The 21,334-nt window shown below is 45.4% G+C and overlaps 1 protein-coding gene across 3 annotated transcripts in view; it reads left to right on the top strand.

Annotated features, from left to right (window-relative positions):
* ASTN2 (astrotactin 2) overlaps positions 1-21,334 on the top strand; it is a 1,048,656-nt gene that overhangs the window by 493,269 nt on the left and 534,053 nt on the right. For 2 of the 3 annotated variants that reach the window (XM_027550640.1, XM_027550638.1), the window contains 3 exons: positions 4,825-4,909; positions 5,380-5,454; positions 6,185-6,322. In XM_027550640.1, coding sequence (XP_027406441.1) covers positions 4,825-4,909; positions 5,380-5,454; positions 6,185-6,322 — 298 coding nt within the window. The remainder of the gene's footprint in view (positions 1-4,824; positions 4,910-5,379; positions 5,455-6,184; positions 6,323-21,334) is intronic. The other variant, XM_027550639.1, reaches the window with a different exon arrangement.

Raw genomic sequence — 21,334 nt, 5'->3', positions numbered from 1 at the left:
ATACATCATGAGAAATGCTGGCCTGGAAGAAGCACAAGCTGGAGTCAAGATTGCTGGGAGAAATATCGATAACCTCAGATATGCAGATGACACCACCCTTATGGCAGAAAGTGAAGAGGAACTAAAAAGCCTCTTGATGAAAGTGAAAGAGGGGAGTGAAAAAGTTGGCTTAAAGCTCAACATTCGGAAAACGAAGATCATGGCATCTGGTCCCATCACTTCATGGGAAATAGATGGGGAAACAGTGGAAACAGTGGTTGACTTTATTTTTCTGGGCTCCAAAATCACAGCAGATGGTGATTGCAGCCATAAAATTAAAAGACGCTTGCTCCTTGGAAGGAAAGTTTTGACCAACCTAGATAGCATATTGAAAAGCAGAGACGTTACTTTGCCAACAAAGGTCCATCTAGTCAAGGCTATGGTTTTTCCAGTAGTCATGTATGGATGTGAGAGCTGGACTGTGAGGAAAGCTGTGCACCGAAGAATTGTTGGAGAAGACTCTTGAGAGTCCCTTGGACTGCAAGGTGATCCAACCAGTCCATTCTAAAGGAGATCAGTCCTGGGTGTTCCTTGGAAGGAATGATGCTAAAGCTGAAACTCCAGTACTTTGGCCACCTCATGCAAAGAGTTGACTCATTGGAAAAGACTCTGATGCTGGGAGGGATTGGGGGCAGGAGGAGAAGGGGACGACAGAGGATGAGATGGCTGGATGGCATCACTGACTTGATGGACGTGAGTCTGAGTGAAGTCCGGGAGTTGGTGATGGAAAGGGAGGCCTACTGATGCTGCTGCTAAGTCGCTTCGTGTCCGACTCTATGCGACTTCCATAGATGGAAGCCCACCAGGCTCCCCCGTCCCTGGGATTCTCCAAGCAAGAACACTGGAGTGGGTTGCCATTTCCTTCTCTAATACATGAAAGTGAAAAGTGAAAGTGAAGTCTCTCAGTCGTGTCTGACTCTTAGCGACCCCATGGACTGGAGCCCACCAGACTTCTCAGTCCATGGAATTTTCCAGGCAAGAGTACTGGAATGGGTTGCCATTGCCTTCTCTGGGACAGGGAGGCCTAGTCTGCTGCAATTCATGGGTTGCAAAGAGTTGGACAAGGCTGAGTGACTGAACTGAACTGAACTGAGTCCTTAAGTTGCATCCTGCTCTTTGTGACCCCATGGGCTGTAGTCAACCAGGCTCATCTTTCCATGTGATTTCCCAGGCAGGAATGCTGGAGTGGGTTGCCATTTCCTTCTTCAGGGGGTCTTCCTGACCCAGGGATTGAACCCACATCTCCTGCTTGGCAGGTGGATCCTTTACTCCTGAGCCACCTGGGATCTCCATTATGAAGTGCACGCCTGGATTTCTTTATGTGCCAGGCAGGGCAGCAGATGCTGGATGCAGTGGTGAGCAGAATGGCAGCCATCACTTTTTCCAAGGAGCATGTGCTGTAGTGACAGAAGTCAGGGAGCCTGGACATTCACGGTCAGCATAGGAAAACAAGTCAGCATGTGTCCCTGGTGAGCTGACCTTCAGCAGTCTGCCCACCCTGGATACAAAGGCAGGATTGAGTATGGGACTCACCCAGGGATGGGGTTAACCCTCAACTCCTGCTGTCAGAGACTTGCATCTTGCAAGAAGGTAATGCTTAGTTGTGAATGTGGAGAGTTCGCTGAGCCAGCAAAATGGGAAAGGGTGGGGGTGGTCAATAAAGCCAATAGCCGTGGCATTGAGGGAAATCCTGCCAGAGACACACAGCACAGCTGCTAAGAGTGATCAAAGTTAAGGTTAAAACAAGGAGTGTCCAGAAAGCTAGAGGTGAGCAATTTGGAAAGGCTACATTGCCTTTCCAATGACTGGTTCTCCCTGGTGCCCGGAATTGATGAACATCTATTCCAAGCTTCCATTTTGCAGATGAGGAAACTAAGTCCCAGCATGGAGGAGGGTACCTATCCAGTATCCCTACAGCTAATGTGCAAGCAAAGGTCAGAAGCCAGTTGCCATCTTGGAAGGGAAAGAGGAGGAAGTTTATGAGCAGCTACTCACTGCCTGCCTGAGCCATCGGTGGTGCACTTCCCTCCTTCAGCTGCTTCTTGCATCAGCTCTGAGTGATTGGCTGAACTGGCATTCTCACTGTATCGTTGGGACAACTGAGACCCAGATGGTGAAGCGACCTCTTCCCAAGACCATGCATCTGGGGAGAGAGAGTGAGGATTGGAACCCCGGCCAGTACTCCTGCTTTCCCCCTCCCCCACTTCCTGTTCTCCAGGCAGCCTCTGGGGTGGATACTTCTCATTTACAAAATACACATTTGTTGTATAACGAGCCGTGGTAATTAATGATCCATTCCAAGGCAGGGGAAACTTGCCTAGTAAGCACACACGAAAGAAAGAGAAAAATATGGCAGTGCCCTTTTTTTCTGTATAGATTTCTCATTCTCACTAATATTCCCAAAGCGAGAGAAGGGGAGGAAAAATGACCTGCGCCCTGTCCCGAGTCACTGATAGGAGAGACAGGAACCTCAACCCTTCCATGGAGAAGAGCCCCCTGCCCCACCAGCTCCTGGCTCACCCCTGCCCAACTTCCCGTCCCTGTGCCAGAGGTAACCACTTTACCTCTCCTGTTATGAATCATGAAGCCTGTGGCTTGTGGCAGATCATAAATCAGGCCTGGGAGTCTCGAGGACAAATCCCAGGACTTTTAATCTTTAATATTAGACGTGCTTAAAGTGGTGAATATTTCATGAAGGGACTGTTGCATTTTAACACATCATTAGTGACTCCTCCTCCTCCCCCTCGGGTTGATTATTCTGATCCAAATCTCAAGGATCTCTTCTCTTTCCCTCCGTTTTCCTAACCTCCGGCAACAGTCAATCCATTAGGTTGCACGTATTTGCAGCACTGGCATTTAGTGGAAGACCCTTAGGGATGTTATTGGAGGGGAGAATTACAGAGAGCGTCCCTGCCTGCAAGCAGCCCCCTCTTATTTACTAGGTATCCAGAGGACAGGAGAGGTACATCGATTTCTCTATCTCTCTCTTCTCCTCTCTTCTCTCTCTCTCTCTGTTTCTCTTTCTCTCTTTGTCTTTCAACAGTCTTCTTCTAAATATTTTGAACATTCCCTCTGATCTATTCTTTTCTCCACATTATATCTTACTACCCTTTTAGTTTAACCAACATTTATTAAGCCCAGGCTGTTTGCCAGATACTTGCTGATGCTGAGTATACAAAGATTAAGCAGCATTGAAATATATAAAATGAACGAAAGTGTTAACACTCAGAATCGTTTGCATAAGGTCAAATGCCTCACACTGATAATGAATCAGGGGAGACAATAAGGCTATTTGATGAATACAAACATTTTTTAAAAGGCGTTAATGGGCGATAGTTTTAGAACCTGTGTTAGCCTGGCCTCGCGTTCACTGCTGTGCTTTGTTTTGATTGCACAAGGTTGAGAAAACTGATTCGTAAGACTTGAAGCTGTAAAAAGCATGAGCTTGTTAGCACCTCATCTCTCAGTCTCAGGATCCTATTCGATGAAACAGAGATGATAGGAGAATTTTTTTTTTAATGAGGACTGCATAAAATCCATTTATCTGGCCACCAGACTTAATGCGACAGAGCTCTCCAGTGTCCTCAGTTCTAGCGTGTAATATCTGAGTGTTTAGCCTTCATTGTTTTTATTATTAAGGAGATTTCAAAATGAAGTGTCTTAAGGAACATTAAAATCGGAAAGTTTCAAAGTCTGAATCTCCGACATTAAGCTAGATGTTTCAATGAAACGTGATTTGAAAATACTTGGGTCAAGCCAACCAGAATGACTGTAGGACTGAAGAATCGCAGTCATACTTGACTGGCTCTAAGGAATGGCACAGTATTTCACAAACTTTTTTTTTTAATAGAATCTATTTTTGGTAAAGCATCTGGGAACATTCTACAAGTACATCTTAGGAAAGTCTAACAGCTAATTGAATCAAAACATTTTTTCCGGACCTTAAGGAGTGAGCAGTGAAGCAAGCCCAATAGTAGCAGGAAGGCAGGACTCTTCCAGAAATGAACTCTGAAGATACATCAGGAAACAGGACATGTGCGCCCAGAATGAACTTGGCCAATGAGAAACTATACTTAAGGCAGCAGCGGACGCTAGCGAGGCTGTGTCCAGCCCGTATAAGGCATGGCCAGAAAAGGATAACACATGGATACATGGATGGATGGATGGCTTGGTAGATGGAAGGGAAGGGACAAGAGGGAAAATGAGGGGAGGGGAAAGCGGCAAGTAAAACCAATAAGACCACCAACAAAACAAAATAAAGTCTGGAGATGGTAGATGGAAACAATTTTTCCTCAAGAGGAAATCAGAAGTATTATACTTGGAAGAGGTGGCATTTGATTTGGGGCTTATAAATGAACGTGAATTGTTCATTCAGGTGGAGAGAATTCAATTTTCTGACTACACTTTTAGCACAAGAGTACTTTATCATAATTTAAATATCTGAAAACAGGGCGTCCGTGTGTAGCCACGAGCTCACTCTCTGTCTCATTTAGTCAGGAGCTCCTTCAGCACCTGGGTTGCACTTTTGACCTCTGCATCCCCAGTGCTGAGCAGAGAGCTCGGTGGGGAGGGTGGCCAGGGCTTTGCCGAGTGAATAAGTGAGTGAATGAACAATGAATGAACTCTGTTAACCACAGTGGCAGATGGGCTAGAACGTTCTCTTTCCATGGCCTTTGCTAAAACAAGGCAGCTCACTTTACATTCCAAGAAAGCAAGGACACCAGGAGAGAAGACTGTTTGGGGCAGGCAGTATTTCACAAGATCCTTTCCTCTTTTGGCTTACAGGAGAGTGCAGCTGCCACGAAGGCTATGCCCCTGACCCGGCTCACAGACACCTGTGTGTTCGCAGTGACTGGGGGCAGAGTGAAGGGTGAGTAGCAAAGAACACCAGGTGAGGCAGGGACAGTGGGGGCCCTCCACTGCTCCCCATGGACGCCACTTCCTTTGCAATGGTTGTGTTCCTGGGGAAGTGAATCCTATTTCCCACTGAGTCCCATCAGTACATGACTGATGACAGATCTTCTAGAGAACAAATGCTAATTGTCGCTCACCCTCCCAAACCATAAGTAATCAAAGGACAGTCTCTTGAGTGGACTAGTGAAGAAGAATCACATATTTTATGTGTTAACTCCAAAAGGGACCAGGAGGACTTTGAAATGCTGAGTGCTTCTGTGAAATGGAGACTGGTATTATGTAAATAGACTTATCCAAACATTACCTCTGCAAAAGTCGATAATTTGTAGCAGTTCTTCAGCAGTGTCCACATAGGAATTGCATCTGCTTCTGACTAATACCATCTCTTCTCTCTTTTTCTTTCCCTTTCTCAATTTTTTCCCACAGTCCCTGGCCATACACGACACTGGAGAGGGGCTATGATCTGGTGACAGGGGAGCAAGCCCCTGAAAAGATCCTCAGGTGAGTTGACAGTTCTGTTGGGGAACGGTCTGATGGGGAGGTATAGTTATACATCCTTAGTTAATTGAACCTGTGCATTTCTGGGATGCAATGGTCCAGGTTGCTATGGGAATCTGATTTCCATTTGTCTGGCATCTAGAGTTAATAGATTCAGATATTTGAACTGGAGGAGACATTACTGATTATCTAGTCCAGTGGTTTAAAAATATTCTCTAGCCATAGAATCTCTTCCTGCCACTACCATGAAATCTTGTGTGAAAACTTCGTACTTAAACTGATGAAGACATACAGCAAATTAAGGGGCAGAACTGGGAATCGGATTTTGGTTGAAATTGATTCAGAGTGCATACTCTTCACCTTTGTGCAGGCTGCCCCTGCCAGCAGTCACTTTAGGTCCTTCTGCTCGCTATCAGGCCTGCTTGGGAAAGCAGAGCTGAAATAGTCCCTGTCTTCACAAAGCCCACTGCTAATTAGGAATCAGGACCTAAACTCAGGAAAACAGGACTAGCAATATAGAGTCATGCACGGGCTAAATGATTAACAGAGGGAGAAAATGACCATCCATGTCTGGGCGAAGTTGGCCAACATCAAGCCTTGAAGCATGCAGGTGACTCAGTTGGGTCTGCAAGTTAGAGAAGGTTCTAGAACGAATGGGAGGAGGGGCCCCTTTTTCCTGTTTTTTTTTCTCTGCTTCCCAGGGAGTCCCCCAATGGAAACTCTTACATTGCAGGTCTACTTTCAGCTTGGGCCAAGGACTCTGGCTTCCTGTCAGCAAAAGCTTCGTGGTCCCCCCTGTGGAGCTGTCCATCAACCCACTGGCCAGCTGCAAGACTGACGTGCTCGTCACAGAAGACCCCGCAGATGTCAGGTAGGGAAGTCATCTCCAGCACCCAAACCACGGGCTTCTTAGAGCCCTGGGAGGCCCTCCCTTTCAGGATCTCAGAACTCCTGTGGAAAAGTGCTCTTCATGATGTTAAAGCAGGCAGCTGCCTAGTTGGTATATAAGAAACATATCCAGTGTGCCACGCTCCACACTCCTGAAATTGACCTCCATGGTGGGCCTCAGTGCCTCTGTATTTCAACATTATTACTTTCCTTTGGGGCTTATATAAAACATGAAAGAGGTTAACACATTATCTAGCTCATTCTGGGATCTTTAATGGTCTTCTCTTATAAAAGACCATTACTTAATAGTATATTGAAAAGTCGTGAAGGTAAAATATTGGAAGATGAAGTGCTTTCTCTTTTGACTCTGATACTAGAAACAGACTCTGGGCTAATCAATAGGAGAGAAATGTCCAGGTCAAAAGAATTTGCTCTTTACTCGTGAAACGATGGCGACTACATCTTTCTTTCCACATTTTGCACCTTGTAGTTAATTTCATTATAGACTTACTCTACTGTGTTCTAATTAGTTGCTTACATATCATTCTGTGCTATTATGTAGTGAATCCCTCAAGGTCAAAGAAAATAACTTACTTCGCTTTTTAATTCCCAGTTCCCAGTCCATATTGGACATCTACTAAATGTTTATTGATTTAATTAAACAGGTGATCTTAGATCTGAATCTAGCACTATTCTGGAGCATTCTAGTGTAGGTTTTTATCCCCTCCCCCTCCTGATTTGATTAGTTGAAGAATTCTAGCATTTGAATGTTGCAAAAAATGGACTCAGCTTTTGCTTTTGGAACTGGTTTGTACTCAGCTTATGAGCTCCTGAACTGGAATGTGGAGGCACGGCCCCGTACTTCCAGTGCTTGTTATTCTACCACTGCACAGCTGCCTTTTCACTTAAGATGCTATCGATGTCTGTGGCATCTTGATAGGGAGACTCACCTTCTCAGCCTTTCATGAAGGGATGGACACAACGTGATTTTTTATTGGTGTTTCTCCAAAGAAGTAATTTTTAAAAGAAAATTAAATGGATAATATTTAGAAAATGAAGTGATAACTACTAAAAACTAAGATGGTTTCATGTGCATACAAATTGATTCATGGCAAATTATCATGGCTTCTGTTTTTGTTGGAGCTGAGGTCAGTGTAACTTCAGTAAAGCATCAGTAAGCCTTCAGTAAGCCTTCAGTGCTAAGGTTACTCAGTATTACATATTTCAGAAATGGAGAAAAGAGCATCTGGTTGAAGGATTCTTCCTGAAGAGGCCTTGTGACCTTGTCTCAAATCAACTGAAAGGTCTCTACCAGACTTCCTCAGAGTTCTGTACTCTTGACATTGAATTTGTAGTTTCACTGAAGCTATAGATGTCAGACTGGCTGATGGTTCAACACTCATTCTGGAGTTGACCAAGTCTGACTTGGAATCCCTTCTCTACCACGGATGAGCTATATGACCCTGGTCAAGTTCAACTTACTAACTTTCCATCTCTTTGCAAAATGAAGATAGTAATATCCTCACAATATGGAGTAATAATAATAACTCATCTCCACTGATCATTCCTAAACACTTTACTAGCATTATCTCATTATAGTCTTACATCAACCCCCAAAATAATGCTATTATTATTTTTATTTTACAAATTAAAAAGAAGAAAGTCTGAGGTATACAGGTGATATCTTCACTAGGAAGTGGTGGAGCCAAACTTCAGCCTGCCATCTCCCCACCTCCTGAACCCATGTTCTTAACTATTTCATTGAAATTGTTGTTGTTGTGCAGTCGTATCCAACTCTATGAGCCCGTGGATTGCAGGACGCCAGGCTTTCCTGTACTTCACTATCTGCCCAAGTTTGCTCAAACTCATGTCCATTGAGTCCATGATGCCATCTAACCATCTTATCCTCTGTTGTCCCCTTCTCCTTCTGCCCTCAGTCTTTCCCAGCATCAGAGTCTTTTCCAGTGAGTCAGCTCTTCACATCAGGTGGCCAAAGTACTGGAGCTTCAGCTTCAGCATAAGTCCTTCCAGTGAATATTCAGGGTTGATATCCTTTAGGATCGACTGGTTTGATGTCATTGAAATACCGCCTAAGAATTGTTGTAATGATTAAATAATATGTGTAAATACTGGTACATAATATACTTCCAAAAGTACAGGCTTATCAATTTTAGATGCATTCAATTCTTCTGACAGTAGAGTTCAAGTAGAAACTGGTCACGATGGGGAAGGCTGAGTCAGGAAGTTTGCATGCTATGTCATACTGCTGAGAGTGACCACGGTCTGCAGGATAATTCAGTTGGCTTTTCTCCTTCAATTTGAATTATTACATTCAACAGCAAGCCAGACATGGAGAGGACCAGAATATCAGCTTCCAAGGACTTTAAAACATCTTTGGAAATACTAAAACAAAATTGAGAAAAGTATAGACTAGAATTTATTTCAGGTAAAATTTTATATGTAATTGAAAGGAATACTGTAGTAAGTTGAAGGGGGTGAGACCTTCAAAGGTCATGAACTGATAACAATTAGATGTTTCTGAACTGCTAAGAAAGCTGTGCCTGGTTACACAGAGGGTGTGCCTTCATCAAGTTAGGACCAGATCAGAATTGCTCAGGATGGGAGAAAGGATACTGTTTTGCAATTTGGGGTCCTCCTTCTCAACCCTTTGAAGAATGTTCAAAATATACTTCAAATATTTGAAGAATGTTGGTTTGATTCGGTCACTAAATTTTTATCTTGTTTAGGGTGCCCGCATGTCTTTGTCTGGGCTTGCAGTTGCAGACAGCCTTTTAAGTCTTACCTTCATCTTTCTTCTCACGTGCCATCAGTTTCATTGCAAGGGTGGATGAAAGATTGTAATCATCACCATTCAAAAGAATCTGTGCTCTGTAGGTTGAGTTTTCCAAGCTTCACTAATAAACCTTGTTTGACATGACATTGCCCAAGCAAGCATATCATAGGCGTTTAAAGAATTAATAAGTTTCAGTCATATGCTATGTTAGAAATTAATAAATAACAGATCATAATTATAGATAGCCAATAATATGCCACAGAATCACAACTGTGAGATTAAAGGAAAAAAAAACAGAGTGAGGAAGGAAAAGATAAGCATTTGGATAGGATTGGGAGGGAAAATTTAAAGCTGCTTTCTTATTTGATTTTTTTGTTTTAGTTTTAAATCCATGACAGAGTTGAATTTATATGAATTTATGGAATTTATGGGCAGATATGAATTTATGGATGATATGAATTTATGGAATCTCACACTAGGAGAGACAGAGCAAGTTAGACTCAAAAAGTACAGGCTCAACTCACCTGGGTGTCTAAATTTAAAAAAAAATTGATGATGACAAATGTTGGTAAGGATATAGAAAAGCTGGAACTCCCATACCTTTATAGTGGGGATGTAAGTTAGTGTGACCACTGTGTAAATCTACAGGGCTGTATCTATTAAAGGTGAGCATCTGCTTATCCTATAGATGTGTGTGTGTGCATGTATGTGTGTGCATGCACTATGATGCTTCAGTTCTGTCAGACTCTGCGATCCTATGGACTGTAGCCCTCCAGGCTCCTCTGTCCATGGGATTCCCCAGGCAAGAATACTGGAGTGGGTTGCCATGCCCTCCTCCCAGGGATCTTCCCAATCCAGGCCTAGAACCCATGTCTTTTATGTCTCCTGCATTGGCAGGCTGGTTCTTTACCACCAGCGCCACCTGGGAAGTCCCCTATCCTATAGATGTGCGTGTCTGTGCGTGCATGCTAAGTTGCTTCAGTCATGTCCTACTCTTTGCAACCCTATGGACTGCAGTTTGCCAGGCTCCTCTGTCCATGGGATTCTCCAGGCAAGAATACTGGAGTGGGTTGCCTTGCCCTCTTCTGGGGGAACGTCCCAACCCAGGGATCAAACCCACGTCTCCTAGGTCTCCTGCATTGGCAGGCTGGTTCTTTACCACTAGCATCAACTGGGAAAACCACAAATAATATGTTCAAGAATAGTAATAACGGTATTCATTTGTACTGCCAGAAAACTAGGGGGAAAATGCAGATGCCTGTCAATAACAACAACAACAAAAACAGATAAATGAAACAAAACAATGGAATGTTATTGATGCTGAATGTTAATGAATACGACCCTTACACACATCACCACTGATGAATTTCACAAATATAAGGCTGAATTATGGAAGCCAGACACAAATGAATATTATGGTTAAATAAGGATCAAAAACAGTAAAGGCTAAACTATGATATTAGAAATAAAGTAGGGATTACCTTGGGGTGATGGAGGGCATAGTGATTTAAGGGAAGTATGCTGGCAATATTTGATCTCTTGATCTGGGTGGTGGTTGTATGCGTGTTTTCATTCTGTAAAAATTCATCTATTTGTGTCGATATAATTTGCACATTTTTCTCTATGTATGGCATATTTTGATTAAAGATGCAGTCTGTTATGTAAGGTAGTTCATTCTTCAAAAAGCAGAGACTGTAGAGCCCAACTGAACTACCTGAGTTCCAGTCCCGGGTCTCCCACTTGCTTGCTGCAAGAGCTTATCCGAAGCTCTGGTGGCCCCGTGGATAACACAGATAGAAGACTATCTGTGCTGGATAAGAGAGTGGTGAGAATTAAAAGGCATGTTGTTGTTCAGTTGCTCAGTTGTGTCTGTCTCTGTGATGCCACGGACAGCAGCAGGCCAGGCTTCTCTGTCCTTCACCATCTCCCAGAGTTTGCTCAAACTCATGTTCATTGAGTCAGTGATGCCATCCAACCATCTCATCCTCTGTCATCCCCTTTTTCTCCTGCCCTCAATCTTTCCCATCATCAGGGTCTTTTCCAGTGAGTCAGCTCTTTGCATCACTTGGCCAGAGTATTGGAGTCTCACCTTCAACATCAGTCCTTCCAAAGAACATTCAGGGTTATTTCCTTTAGGACTGGCTGGTTTGATCTGCTTGCTGTCCAAGGGACTCTCAAGAGTATTCTCCAACACCACAGTTGAAAGCATCAATTCTTCGGCACTCAGCCTTCTTTATGGTCCAACTCTCACATCCATACATGACTACTGGGAAAGCCATGGCTTTGATTATATGGACCTTTGTTTGCAAAGTGATGTCTCTGCTTTTTAATACACTGTCTAAGGTTGCCATCGCTTTCCTTCCAAGGAGCAAGCATCTTTTAATTTCATGGCTGCAGTCACCATCCCTGTAAAGCACTGAGTTTGGCACATGGTGAACTCTCTAGCTGCTGCTGCTGCTAAGTTGCTTCAGTTGTGTCCAACTGTGTGCGACCCCATAGATGGCAGCCCACCAGGCTCCCCCATCCCTGGGATTCTCCAGGCAAGAACACTGGAGTGGGTTGCCATTTCCTTCTCCAATGCGTGAAAGTGAAAAGTGAAAGTGAAGTGGCTCAGTCGTGTCCAACTCTTAGCGACCCCATGGACTGTAGCCTACCAGGCTCCTCCACCCATGGGATTTTCCAGGCAAGAGTACTGGAGTGGAGTGCCATTGCCTTCTCTGAACTCTCTAGAAGCATTTGTTGTTATTATGTTGTTGTTATTGTGACATAGTATAGTGCATTCCTATTCTCTCTTTAATTCTTTCTCTTTCTTTTGCTGAAAGGCTTCATCTACTCTACGGTGCATCTTAAAATCAATAAGGTCTTGGTATTGAGAATTTGCGTTAACCCCTTTGTCATGGGGCTTGAGGAAAATTTAAATGAATATATAAAATCTTGTTTAGTATAGTAGGTCCCGTGGCTTTATGGATATGGGGTATTTGCAGAATAATTGAAGCGGTGTACACAGAGTGCCTTGGGATTGGAAATGAAGGAAAAATTCCTGACCAAAGGAATCAGAAAAGGATGTGCAGGAGAGAAACATTGGCAATTAACCTTGAATTGTGCACAGATTCGGCTGTGTGGAATTTAAGGTGGGAGGGATGGCTTTCAAGTCTGAAGGGTTGAAGGGCCAAAGAAAAGAACTCTCCCCTGGACAGCGCCCATTCTCGGGCCTGTTCCAGCAGGAAGTTGCTGGGAATGAGAGCTTTAGCATTCGAAACACTAATGATGTCAGCTACAAAGGTGGAGAAGCGAACTCGAGTTAAATTGCGTGCAGATTCCTTTCAATTCTGAAAACCTCATCTGGGCCCCTCCTGTGTGCCAGGCACTGTGCCAGGTGCCATAGGAATACAGTGATGAATAAGGCCCACCTAGGCTTTCAGGGACTGCATGGTGCAGCGAGGAGCGCTGAAAAAGAAACTTGACTTGAGAGATGAAATAAAAGATACTCTTGGGGAGAGAAGCATGGCAAACAGCACTTATTGCTACACAGTGGGCCTTCTTCATAGTTTCACCGAGAGCTGATTCTTCTTAGAAGAGAGACGCAAGAGTTGCTATTATGGTTGGAATAATAATCATCCACAAAGCCCAGCTTTTGGAGCCCCTCAGCGATTTTTCTATGATCTCAAGTCAATGAAAATGAAATGGTGAAATACTGTTAATTCCCGTACAACACTGAAAGAATAATGGGACATCAGAATGCAAGCCAGCATGGCTCACTTGGTGACAATTTTCACATTGAATTGGTTCTCGATAGAATTTAGAAGAGTTCCTTGTTCTTTTGACCTCTCAATTCCAAGCACTAAAAAATTTTTTTTCAAGCACTAAAAATTTATTTAACACCTACCTTGTGCCTCCTCATTAGTATAGTGGTGAGTATCCTTGCCTGTCATGTGGGAGGCCGGGGCTTGACTCCCTGCAGGGAGACTGGCTAGATGTTTCTGGGCTTCCCTGGTGGCTCAGACAATAAAGAATCCTCCTGTAATGCAGGAGACCTGGGTTCGATCCCTGGATCAGGAAGATGCCCTGGAGAAGCAAGTGGCTACCCACTCTAGTATTCTTGCCTGGAAAATCTCATGGACAGAGGATCCTGACAGTCTGCAGTCCAAGGAGTTATAAAGTCAGGCACGACTGAGTGACTTACACCTTCACTTTCACTTACCATGTGCCAGGCTAAGTATCGAAGATAGAGAAATGTTAAGACAGAGATCTTGGTGTGTTAAATGAGACAAAATTGCAAACGAAACATGTTCTACTTTGTGACTGTTGAAGTTAGGGGGAAAGTTCAGGGCAGAGAAAGGACCCAAGGAAGCAGGTGGTTTAACTCACCTGGGAGTTGAAGGACCCACTTCATGGAGGAGAGGGCCTCTGAGCCAAACTGCCAAGTCTCAGCAGGATGTCCTCGGGCCACTGGTTCTCAAAGTGTGTATTCTCAGCATCACCTGCAACCTTGTTAGAAAGCAGGTTCTTTGACTCCAACTGTGGTACACTGGCAGTGACCCCCGACGGGGTCAGTTTCTAATCCCTAGAACCCGTAAACCTTCCCTTATTTGGGAAAAGAAATGGTCTTTGCAGATGGGATTTAGTTAAGAATCTTAAAGAAAGTTGATTATCCTGGATTATCTGGATGGGCCTCAAATACCATTACAGGTGCCCTCATAGGAGGGAAGTAGAAGGGAATGTAATACACCCAGAGGAGATGGCAATGTGGAGAGGGAATCTGAGACTAGAGTGAGACAACCACAGAAGGGGGTGCTGGGAGCCGCCAGGAGCTGGGAGAGGCACGGGGCGTCTTCTCCTCCAGGACCTCACGGGGGCAGGCAGCGGTGGGAGGGGTGGAGCAGCCTTGCTAACACCTTGGCTTTGGCCTGGTACTGCTGCTTCATTTGTGTCCAACTCTGTGTGACCCCATAGACAGCAGCCCACCAGGCTCCTCTGTCCCTGGGATTCTCCAGGCAAGAATACTGGAGTGGGTTGCCATTTTCTTCTCTAATGCAAGGCATGCTAAGTCACTTCAGTCGTGTCCAACTCTGTGCGACCCTATGGACAGCAGCCCACCAGGCTCCTCTGTCCACGGGATTTTCCAGGCAAGAATACCTAGTGATACTGATTTCGGAATACCTAGTGATACTGATTTCGGAGTTCTGATAGTTTTAAGCCATCCCGATGTGTGACGATTTGTTCCAGCAGCCGTAGGAAATGCAAACATCAGTCAAGACCTGAATCAGATGTTTCGGAGGCGGGCCCTGTAATCTTGTTTAAGCAGTAATCTGGTTTAACTACTCAGGTGGTTCTAGTGTCCGCTGACTTCGCATCCTGGCAGCAAAACAAGCTAAGGCTCATCTGGCTTCCATAAAAAACAAAGGATGGAAAAACTTGAAAATTCCAGGGTGGCAACAGCTTTGAGTCCAGCAGGATTTATAGGCTCTATAAAGTTGCTGGGCCTCAGCGTTTCTGTCTCTCTCGCATCCCTCACCTCTGTCTTCCTCTGTGTTAATGTCATTGTTGGGCACACTCTCACCAACAACTCCAGGCTCGCAGCCTCAGCCAGGCATTGCCAGGGCAAAGAGATGCCCTGTTTCCTTATGATTTAAGCAAAAGTCCTGGTACTGAGTGACAGCAGTGAGAGCTCCTCCTTGTGTGGCACTTGCCAAGTATTTGCTGAAATGAGCTCATTTCATCTTTACCCTTATTAACTGGTTGAGGAAACTGAGGCACAGAGAGGTTATGTAACTTGCCCATAGTCACACAGCCAAGAAGTGGCAGAACCAGGATTTGAGTCCTGAAGATCTGAATTATGACTCCATGCTGCTCGCCTCTTGGCTATGATGCCTCTGTTTGTCGTATTTGATGATACTTAAGCTTCCTTGATGGCTTAGATGGAGAAGGCAATGGCAACCCACTCCAGTACTCTTGCCTGGAAAATCCCATGGATAGGGCAGCCTGGTAGGCTGCAGTCCATGGGGTCGCTAAGAGTCGGACACGACTGAGCGACTTCACTTTCACTTTTCACTTTCATGCATTGGAGAAGGAAATGGCAACCCACTCCAGTGTTCCTGCCTGGAGAATCCCAGGGATGGGGGAGCCTGGTGGGCTTCCATCTATGGGGTTGCATAGAGTCGGACATGACTGAAGTGACTTAGCAGCAGCAGCAGCAGCAGCAGATGGCTTAGATGGTAGAGAATCTGGTTGCAATACAGGAGACCCAGGTTCAATCCCTGGGTTGGGAAGATCCCCTGGAGAAGGGAATGGCACCCCACTCCAGTATTATTTCCTGGAGAATTCCATAGACAGAGGAGCCTGTCAGACTGCAGTCTATGTAGTCACAAAGAGTCAGATGTGACTAAGCAACTAACACTAATATCTCAAATAAATGATGAAAATTAGCCACATCTGGGTCACTGACCCACTCTCAAGCCAACAAGGATGGGGGACCTTTACCATGTGGATTGAGATTGCAGGTAGGATGAGGGGAATCAGGACATGCAGCGAATGGATGCTGAACAACAACAATGAAAAAGGCAAAACCCGCAGATGTGTAGACAAGACATGGGGTCTTAGAGTGACATGCCTGATGTGGGAGCTTCCAGGCTCCAGGTCAGTGTGTCTGGCAGGTAATGCCCAGGGGCACGTGGCAGAGGTTGCAGTGAGAAGAGATGGCACGGAACCTCAAACTGCCTTCTCCCTCTCCTCGTCTTTCCTCAGCTCTGGATGCCTGGCTGAGACAGTCAGCAGAGATTCTGGGGGCACTTGCTGTTGTTCAGTTGCTAAGTCACGTCCGACTCTTTGTGACCCCATGAACTGCAGCACACCAGATTCCCTGCCCTTCACTATCTCCTGGAGTTCACTCAAACTCATGTCCTTTGAGTTGGTGATGCTATCCAACTATCTCATCCTCTTAGCCCCCTTCTCCTCTTGTCTTCACTCTTTCCCAGCATCAGGTGGCCAAAGTACTGGGGCTTTGGCTTCAGCATCAGTCCTTCCGGTGAGTATTCAGGGTTGATTTCCTTTAGGGTTGACTGGTTTGATCTCCTTGCCGTCCAGGCGACTCTCAAGAGTCTTCTCCAGCACCACAATTTGAAAGCATCAGTTTTTCAGTGCTCAGCCTCCTTTATGGTAAAGGAGAGCGTATTCACCATTCAGGGTCCCAGCAGGTGCTCCTGTGTGGTTGGTACAGACATCAGAGTCTGCCTTTTGCCCAGACAGTACACCTGGTCAGGTACAGTGTGTTCTAGAAACTTGGGCCATCCGTTCTAGGGTGAAATCCTCATCAAAAGCACTCTAGCTTCTTCCTTGTGTGGTAGACACTAGTGGTAGCCTACTGTGGTAGGCTCTGGAAATGTAAGGACCAGAAGGAGAAGCAGGTGTGGGAAAGTGAGTGTTTCTTGGACTCCTGCAGATTTGGATATGAATCTTGACACCGCAATTGCTCCCTGAACTCCCTGGGCCAAGTCAGTTCACCTCTTCCAACTTTCATTTCCGAATCTAGAAGGTAGAGACTGCTGTTTCCTTCAGAGGGTTGTTGTTAGAATCGAGGTCATGTACATAGAGTAACTAGTACAACACCCTAATGTGTAGCCGGTATTCTATGGGCGGGAAGTTCCGGACAGCATTTTAGTACAAATAAGGAAGTAATCATCTGACCTAGTTGGGTTAAGGTGACGAAAATGTAGTTTGTGGCCTGGAAGCAGACTCAGAAGGGCCCCTGCTTTCCTTTTGATCACCGAAGGCCTCAGCAGCAGAGGTGAGGGGTCAGAGCAGCAGGGCAGCAGGGGGTGGGGGGTAGGCAGCATTGAGGCTCCCCCAGGGCAGGTGGTGTCTTACCCTGTGACACCTGGACAGGAAGGCCCAGGGCTGCTGAGCCTCAGGTGAGCAGAGTCTTGATGCGGGCTTTGAGTGGTTTGGTACCCCAGATGCCCTCTAGAGAGGAGGAGCATGGAGTCTTGACTCAGAGTCTTCAGACTCAAATGCTGGTTCTGCCACTTACTGGCTGTGTGACTGTGGACAAGTTGTATAACTTCTCTGTGCCTCAGTCTCCTCGTGTATGTGCTATGATTAATAATGGATAAACATAATCAAGAAGTAGAATTCACATTTCTTGCCTTTAACTTCGCTACAACTTCAACAGATTTTGTAAATGAGTGCCTCTGTGTGTGTGTGTGTGTGTGTGTGTGTTTGCATGATAAGGAACCAAGAAGCATACTTCCCTCCCCAGGGAGATGCTGAAACACGGGTGGGCTTCTGCAGCCCTTATTAGACAGACAGTCTCAGGACCCAGGTGCTTTTCCCTTCACACCAGTTACTCACGTAGACATTCTTTTCCCAAAGGGCATGAGAACTTCAGTAGGCAGCTCACTTACCTGCTTGAAACACAGAAGAAGGGAGATTTGGGCAGAGAGAATAGTGAAGGCTCTGGAATCAAACTCCCTGAGTTCTGATTCCTTCTCCACCACTTGGCAGCTGACCTCGGGCAATGTATTTAAGCTTTGTGAGCCTCGGTTTCCTAAATGCAAATGGGAATGATAATTGCTATTGTATCTTTGGATGTTTTTGCCGGTTGAATAAGATAACACACTTAAACTCTTAGCACCACAGTCATAAATAATCATGGCTCACATGTATTAAGCGTTTATTTTGGATCAGGCCCTGTCTAAACTTTAGGTGGGTTCGTTCTGATTTCTCCACAATGACTCAATGATGGAGTTACTATACCATGCATAGAGGAGGAAACTGAGGCACCAGAAGTTTAAATCATTTACCCAACAGGTTACAGGCAGTGTGTGGCAGAATCAGAATTTGAACTCAAGTTGTAGGGTGAGTGCTCAGTAAATGTTGGCTAATATCCCCTGGAGGAGGAAGTGGCAAGCCACTCCAGTATTCTTGCCTGGGAAATCTCATGGACAGAGGAGCCATGAGTCACAAAGAGCTGGACACGACAGCACAGACACATTCAGGGCAACTGCCAGAAGCGTGGATTTTGGGTCCGCATCAGGCTTGTGCACCCCCAGGCTGCTGGTGCAGGGGGTTCTCTGTGAGACTGAGGGATCCATGCATTGGACCGTCTGTCCTCATCTTTGCTGACCACTGAATCCACTGAGTGCGTGTGGAAGTCTGTTCCATTCAAGTGGAAGGTGAAATATGAAACGGGGTCAGGGGAGACTTTGGGGGCAATAGGGCATCTGTTTAGCACTCAGAGATGGGATTTGGATGTTGGAATTTGCCCTGTACCACCACCTCCCTACCCGTCTTTAGGCATGTGAAGCTCCTCTGAGAAGCATTAACATAAAGAGGTTTGCACTCCGCAACAAATGGATCTGCGCTCTACCCGCATCTCTTCCCAGCCTCGCTGGCTGTCACTCAGCCAGTGAGCCCAGAGTCGTATATTTTCCCCCATTTTAGTTTAGCAATCATAATAAAAGTGAAGTCTATTAGGATGTGTTTCTGCCCAGCCTCGGTAAATCTCCTCAAACACCATCCGGCACCGGATTTCTGTTAGTCTTTGCCACTGGGGAGGCTGTAGCAGACATCGACTGTCAGCTGGGGTGGACGGCCCGCGGCGCAGCCTCTGCTAAATGAAACTCAAATGGAGACTTTGGAATATAAATATTGAAGTGACCCAGGTTGGATAAAGGGGAACCAGTTAGCTAAGCTTCTCTCTTACATGCAGGAGATGCTAAATTATTAAAAGTTTAATAAATGTAATAATAAATATTTGATGTTGAATTATAGAAGGCTTTGCAGATACAGTGAAACTGAGAAACGACTTGTTATATCTGCATTAGAAGTTAAACGCTTTTCAAATGGGACTTCTAGTGTTAAAATGGGACCGCAGATCTTTCAGTGGGGAAAGAGAGAGAGAAGGGAGAAAGACATATAAAAATATGATTTTTTTTTTTTTTTTTTTTTGGCAAGCTCCCTGGGCTGAGAGTCAAGACGCCTGGGTTTCAGTCCTGATTCCACACTGAAGACAGGCATAGGCAGCGTTTTGGTCTCGCTTGACTGGGCAGAGGCTTTTATATAGCATCTTATATGTGATCCTTACAGTCATCTTCTAAAGTCAAGGCTATTTTTATTCCCCTCTTCCACCGTTTTACAGATTAAGAAGCTGATGTTCTAAGATCTTAAGTAGAATCACTGGTAAGAGAATGAGCTGGAATTTGAACACAAAGCTTCTGATCTCAAGACCTTTCCTCTATCCAGCATGCCACCGTGTTGCCCCCTGCCCCCATGCTGCGTGGAAATCCTTTCTGCTCTTTATTAGTCAGATGTTTTTGGCTCCAGGAGAAAGAAACCTAATTCAAATTAGCTTAATGGCAACTGTGTTGGAAGGCTGCCATGGGAAGGGTGAAAGATCAGCTTGGCCGGAGGGATGAAGGAAGTTGAGTGAATTATGTGGCATTAGAATTCTGTCTTTCCTCTCTGCATCATTCCGCGATGGCTTCATTCCTCCCCACTCCCACTCCCGTGGTTGGGTTGTGATAACCGTGAGTTTCTAAGGCTCTCATGTTCTTACCGCCAAACAGTGAATGCTTCTCTTCCTTGAGCTGCAGTTTGAAGAATCCTAGAGAAGGAATCTTATTGGCCTGGCTTGAGTTAGGAGCTGACCTCTGGCTTAGTCATCTACAATGAGGGAACAGGATCATAAAGCAGAGAGACAAGCATGGAAGGGAGTCGGGGGACCATAAGCCAAACAGCGACTCCAACCCTTGTCTTGAAAATCCTCCCTGGGCTTCGGTGCATCCATCTGCCCGAGAGGTTGGACTAAATTAGAGAAGACCTCTTAGGTGCCAACTCAGACAAATGGGCGGGGCTGCCTTGGATGTTAAGCTTGGAAGATTTCTGATGCTACAGACTGACTCAGCTGGAAAGATTGTTAGGATTGACTCATGAGGCCTGACTTCAGCAGATGGGAGTGGTGACAGACGGGTCAGGTATTTACCGCCTCTGAACTTGATGGTATTTAGAGGTCCTTCTGCTTTTGTGTCTGATGATAGGATGATCGTTTGCACCTGTAAAATGAAGAGAGATTTTTCTGGTTGCCGAGATGCAGGAGAAAGACAGTCAAGTGGACGGGGATATGGAGGATGAATTGGAAACTGGGCCGTCTTACTCCATCTCTCTGTTTTTATCCATCTATCTGTTATCTCAGAGGGTATATTTGGATACTCTCATCTTGGTGCCAGTAAGTTTCCTGAAATAGATTTCTCTGCTAGAGGCAGAGTTGAGGCTTCCGTGTAGGTACCTCCTGGATTCTGTCTGGCGCTGCCATTGGCACTTGTATTAAAAACGGCACGCTCTAATTTAAGCTGTAAACAAACCACTCATATCACAGAAGCCTTGAACTGCTTCTTAGAGTTTCAAAAGACAGATTCAGACAATTATAAGCTCACAACTGGATGTGACCTTCTGAGTCATCTTCCTCCCCATCCCCCGGCCATTACATGGGTGGTTCTAAATTGCTACAGCAACCTCTACCTGTAGGTATCGCGTAGCCTCCAGGTCACACTGTTCCCTTAGAAATCCCTGCTCTTGTCTGACCTAAGCAGTCCAGGCTTTAGATTCTGCAGGCAGCAACTCCGGGCAGTCATCACCAAAATAAGCTAAGCTGAGCAAACATTCTGCCTTCTAAGACCCACTTATCAGGGCTAGGTAGGACCACTTGTTTCCCATTAGGGTGTCTTACTCTGCCAGATAAATGCCAATCTGCCCTTGTACATGCACACACAAACACACACGCACGCACACACACACACACAGCATGCAGGCTGGTTAGAAAGATCATTGGATATTTCAGTGAGTCATGAATCGATCTGGATATGAGCGTTAATTCCTTTTTTTTTTTTTTTTTCTTCTCACTAAGGAAACCGATATCAAGGGCCCAGCAGGAAGCATACAGTTTTCTCAAGTGTGAAAGGTGTCACACGAGGCTTTGCAGAAAATTGTGGGGGCAAGTCCTAGAAAGCAGATATTCAGTACCCTGTGGCTGGGAGCAGCGGTCCTAGGTGAGGGGTAGGTTGCCAGCACATGGAGAGGGAATCCCATGGAGAGCACTGCCTAAGGGAAGCTGTGACCTGTAGTCAGGGACACAGACAGGAGAGAAGTCAGAGGGATAGATGTCCCAACCTTGCTCAGCCACCTCCCACCACACTTGCTGCTGGTGTC

This window comes from Bos indicus x Bos taurus, chromosome 8 (assembly GCF_003369695.1).
Source record: "Bos indicus x Bos taurus breed Angus x Brahman F1 hybrid chromosome 8, Bos_hybrid_MaternalHap_v2.0, whole genome shotgun sequence".
NCBI classification, from domain to species: domain Eukaryota; kingdom Metazoa; phylum Chordata; class Mammalia; order Artiodactyla; family Bovidae; genus Bos; species Bos indicus x Bos taurus.
The sequence above is the reverse complement of the archived record's forward strand: the minus strand, read 5'-3'. Positions and strand labels throughout refer to the sequence as shown.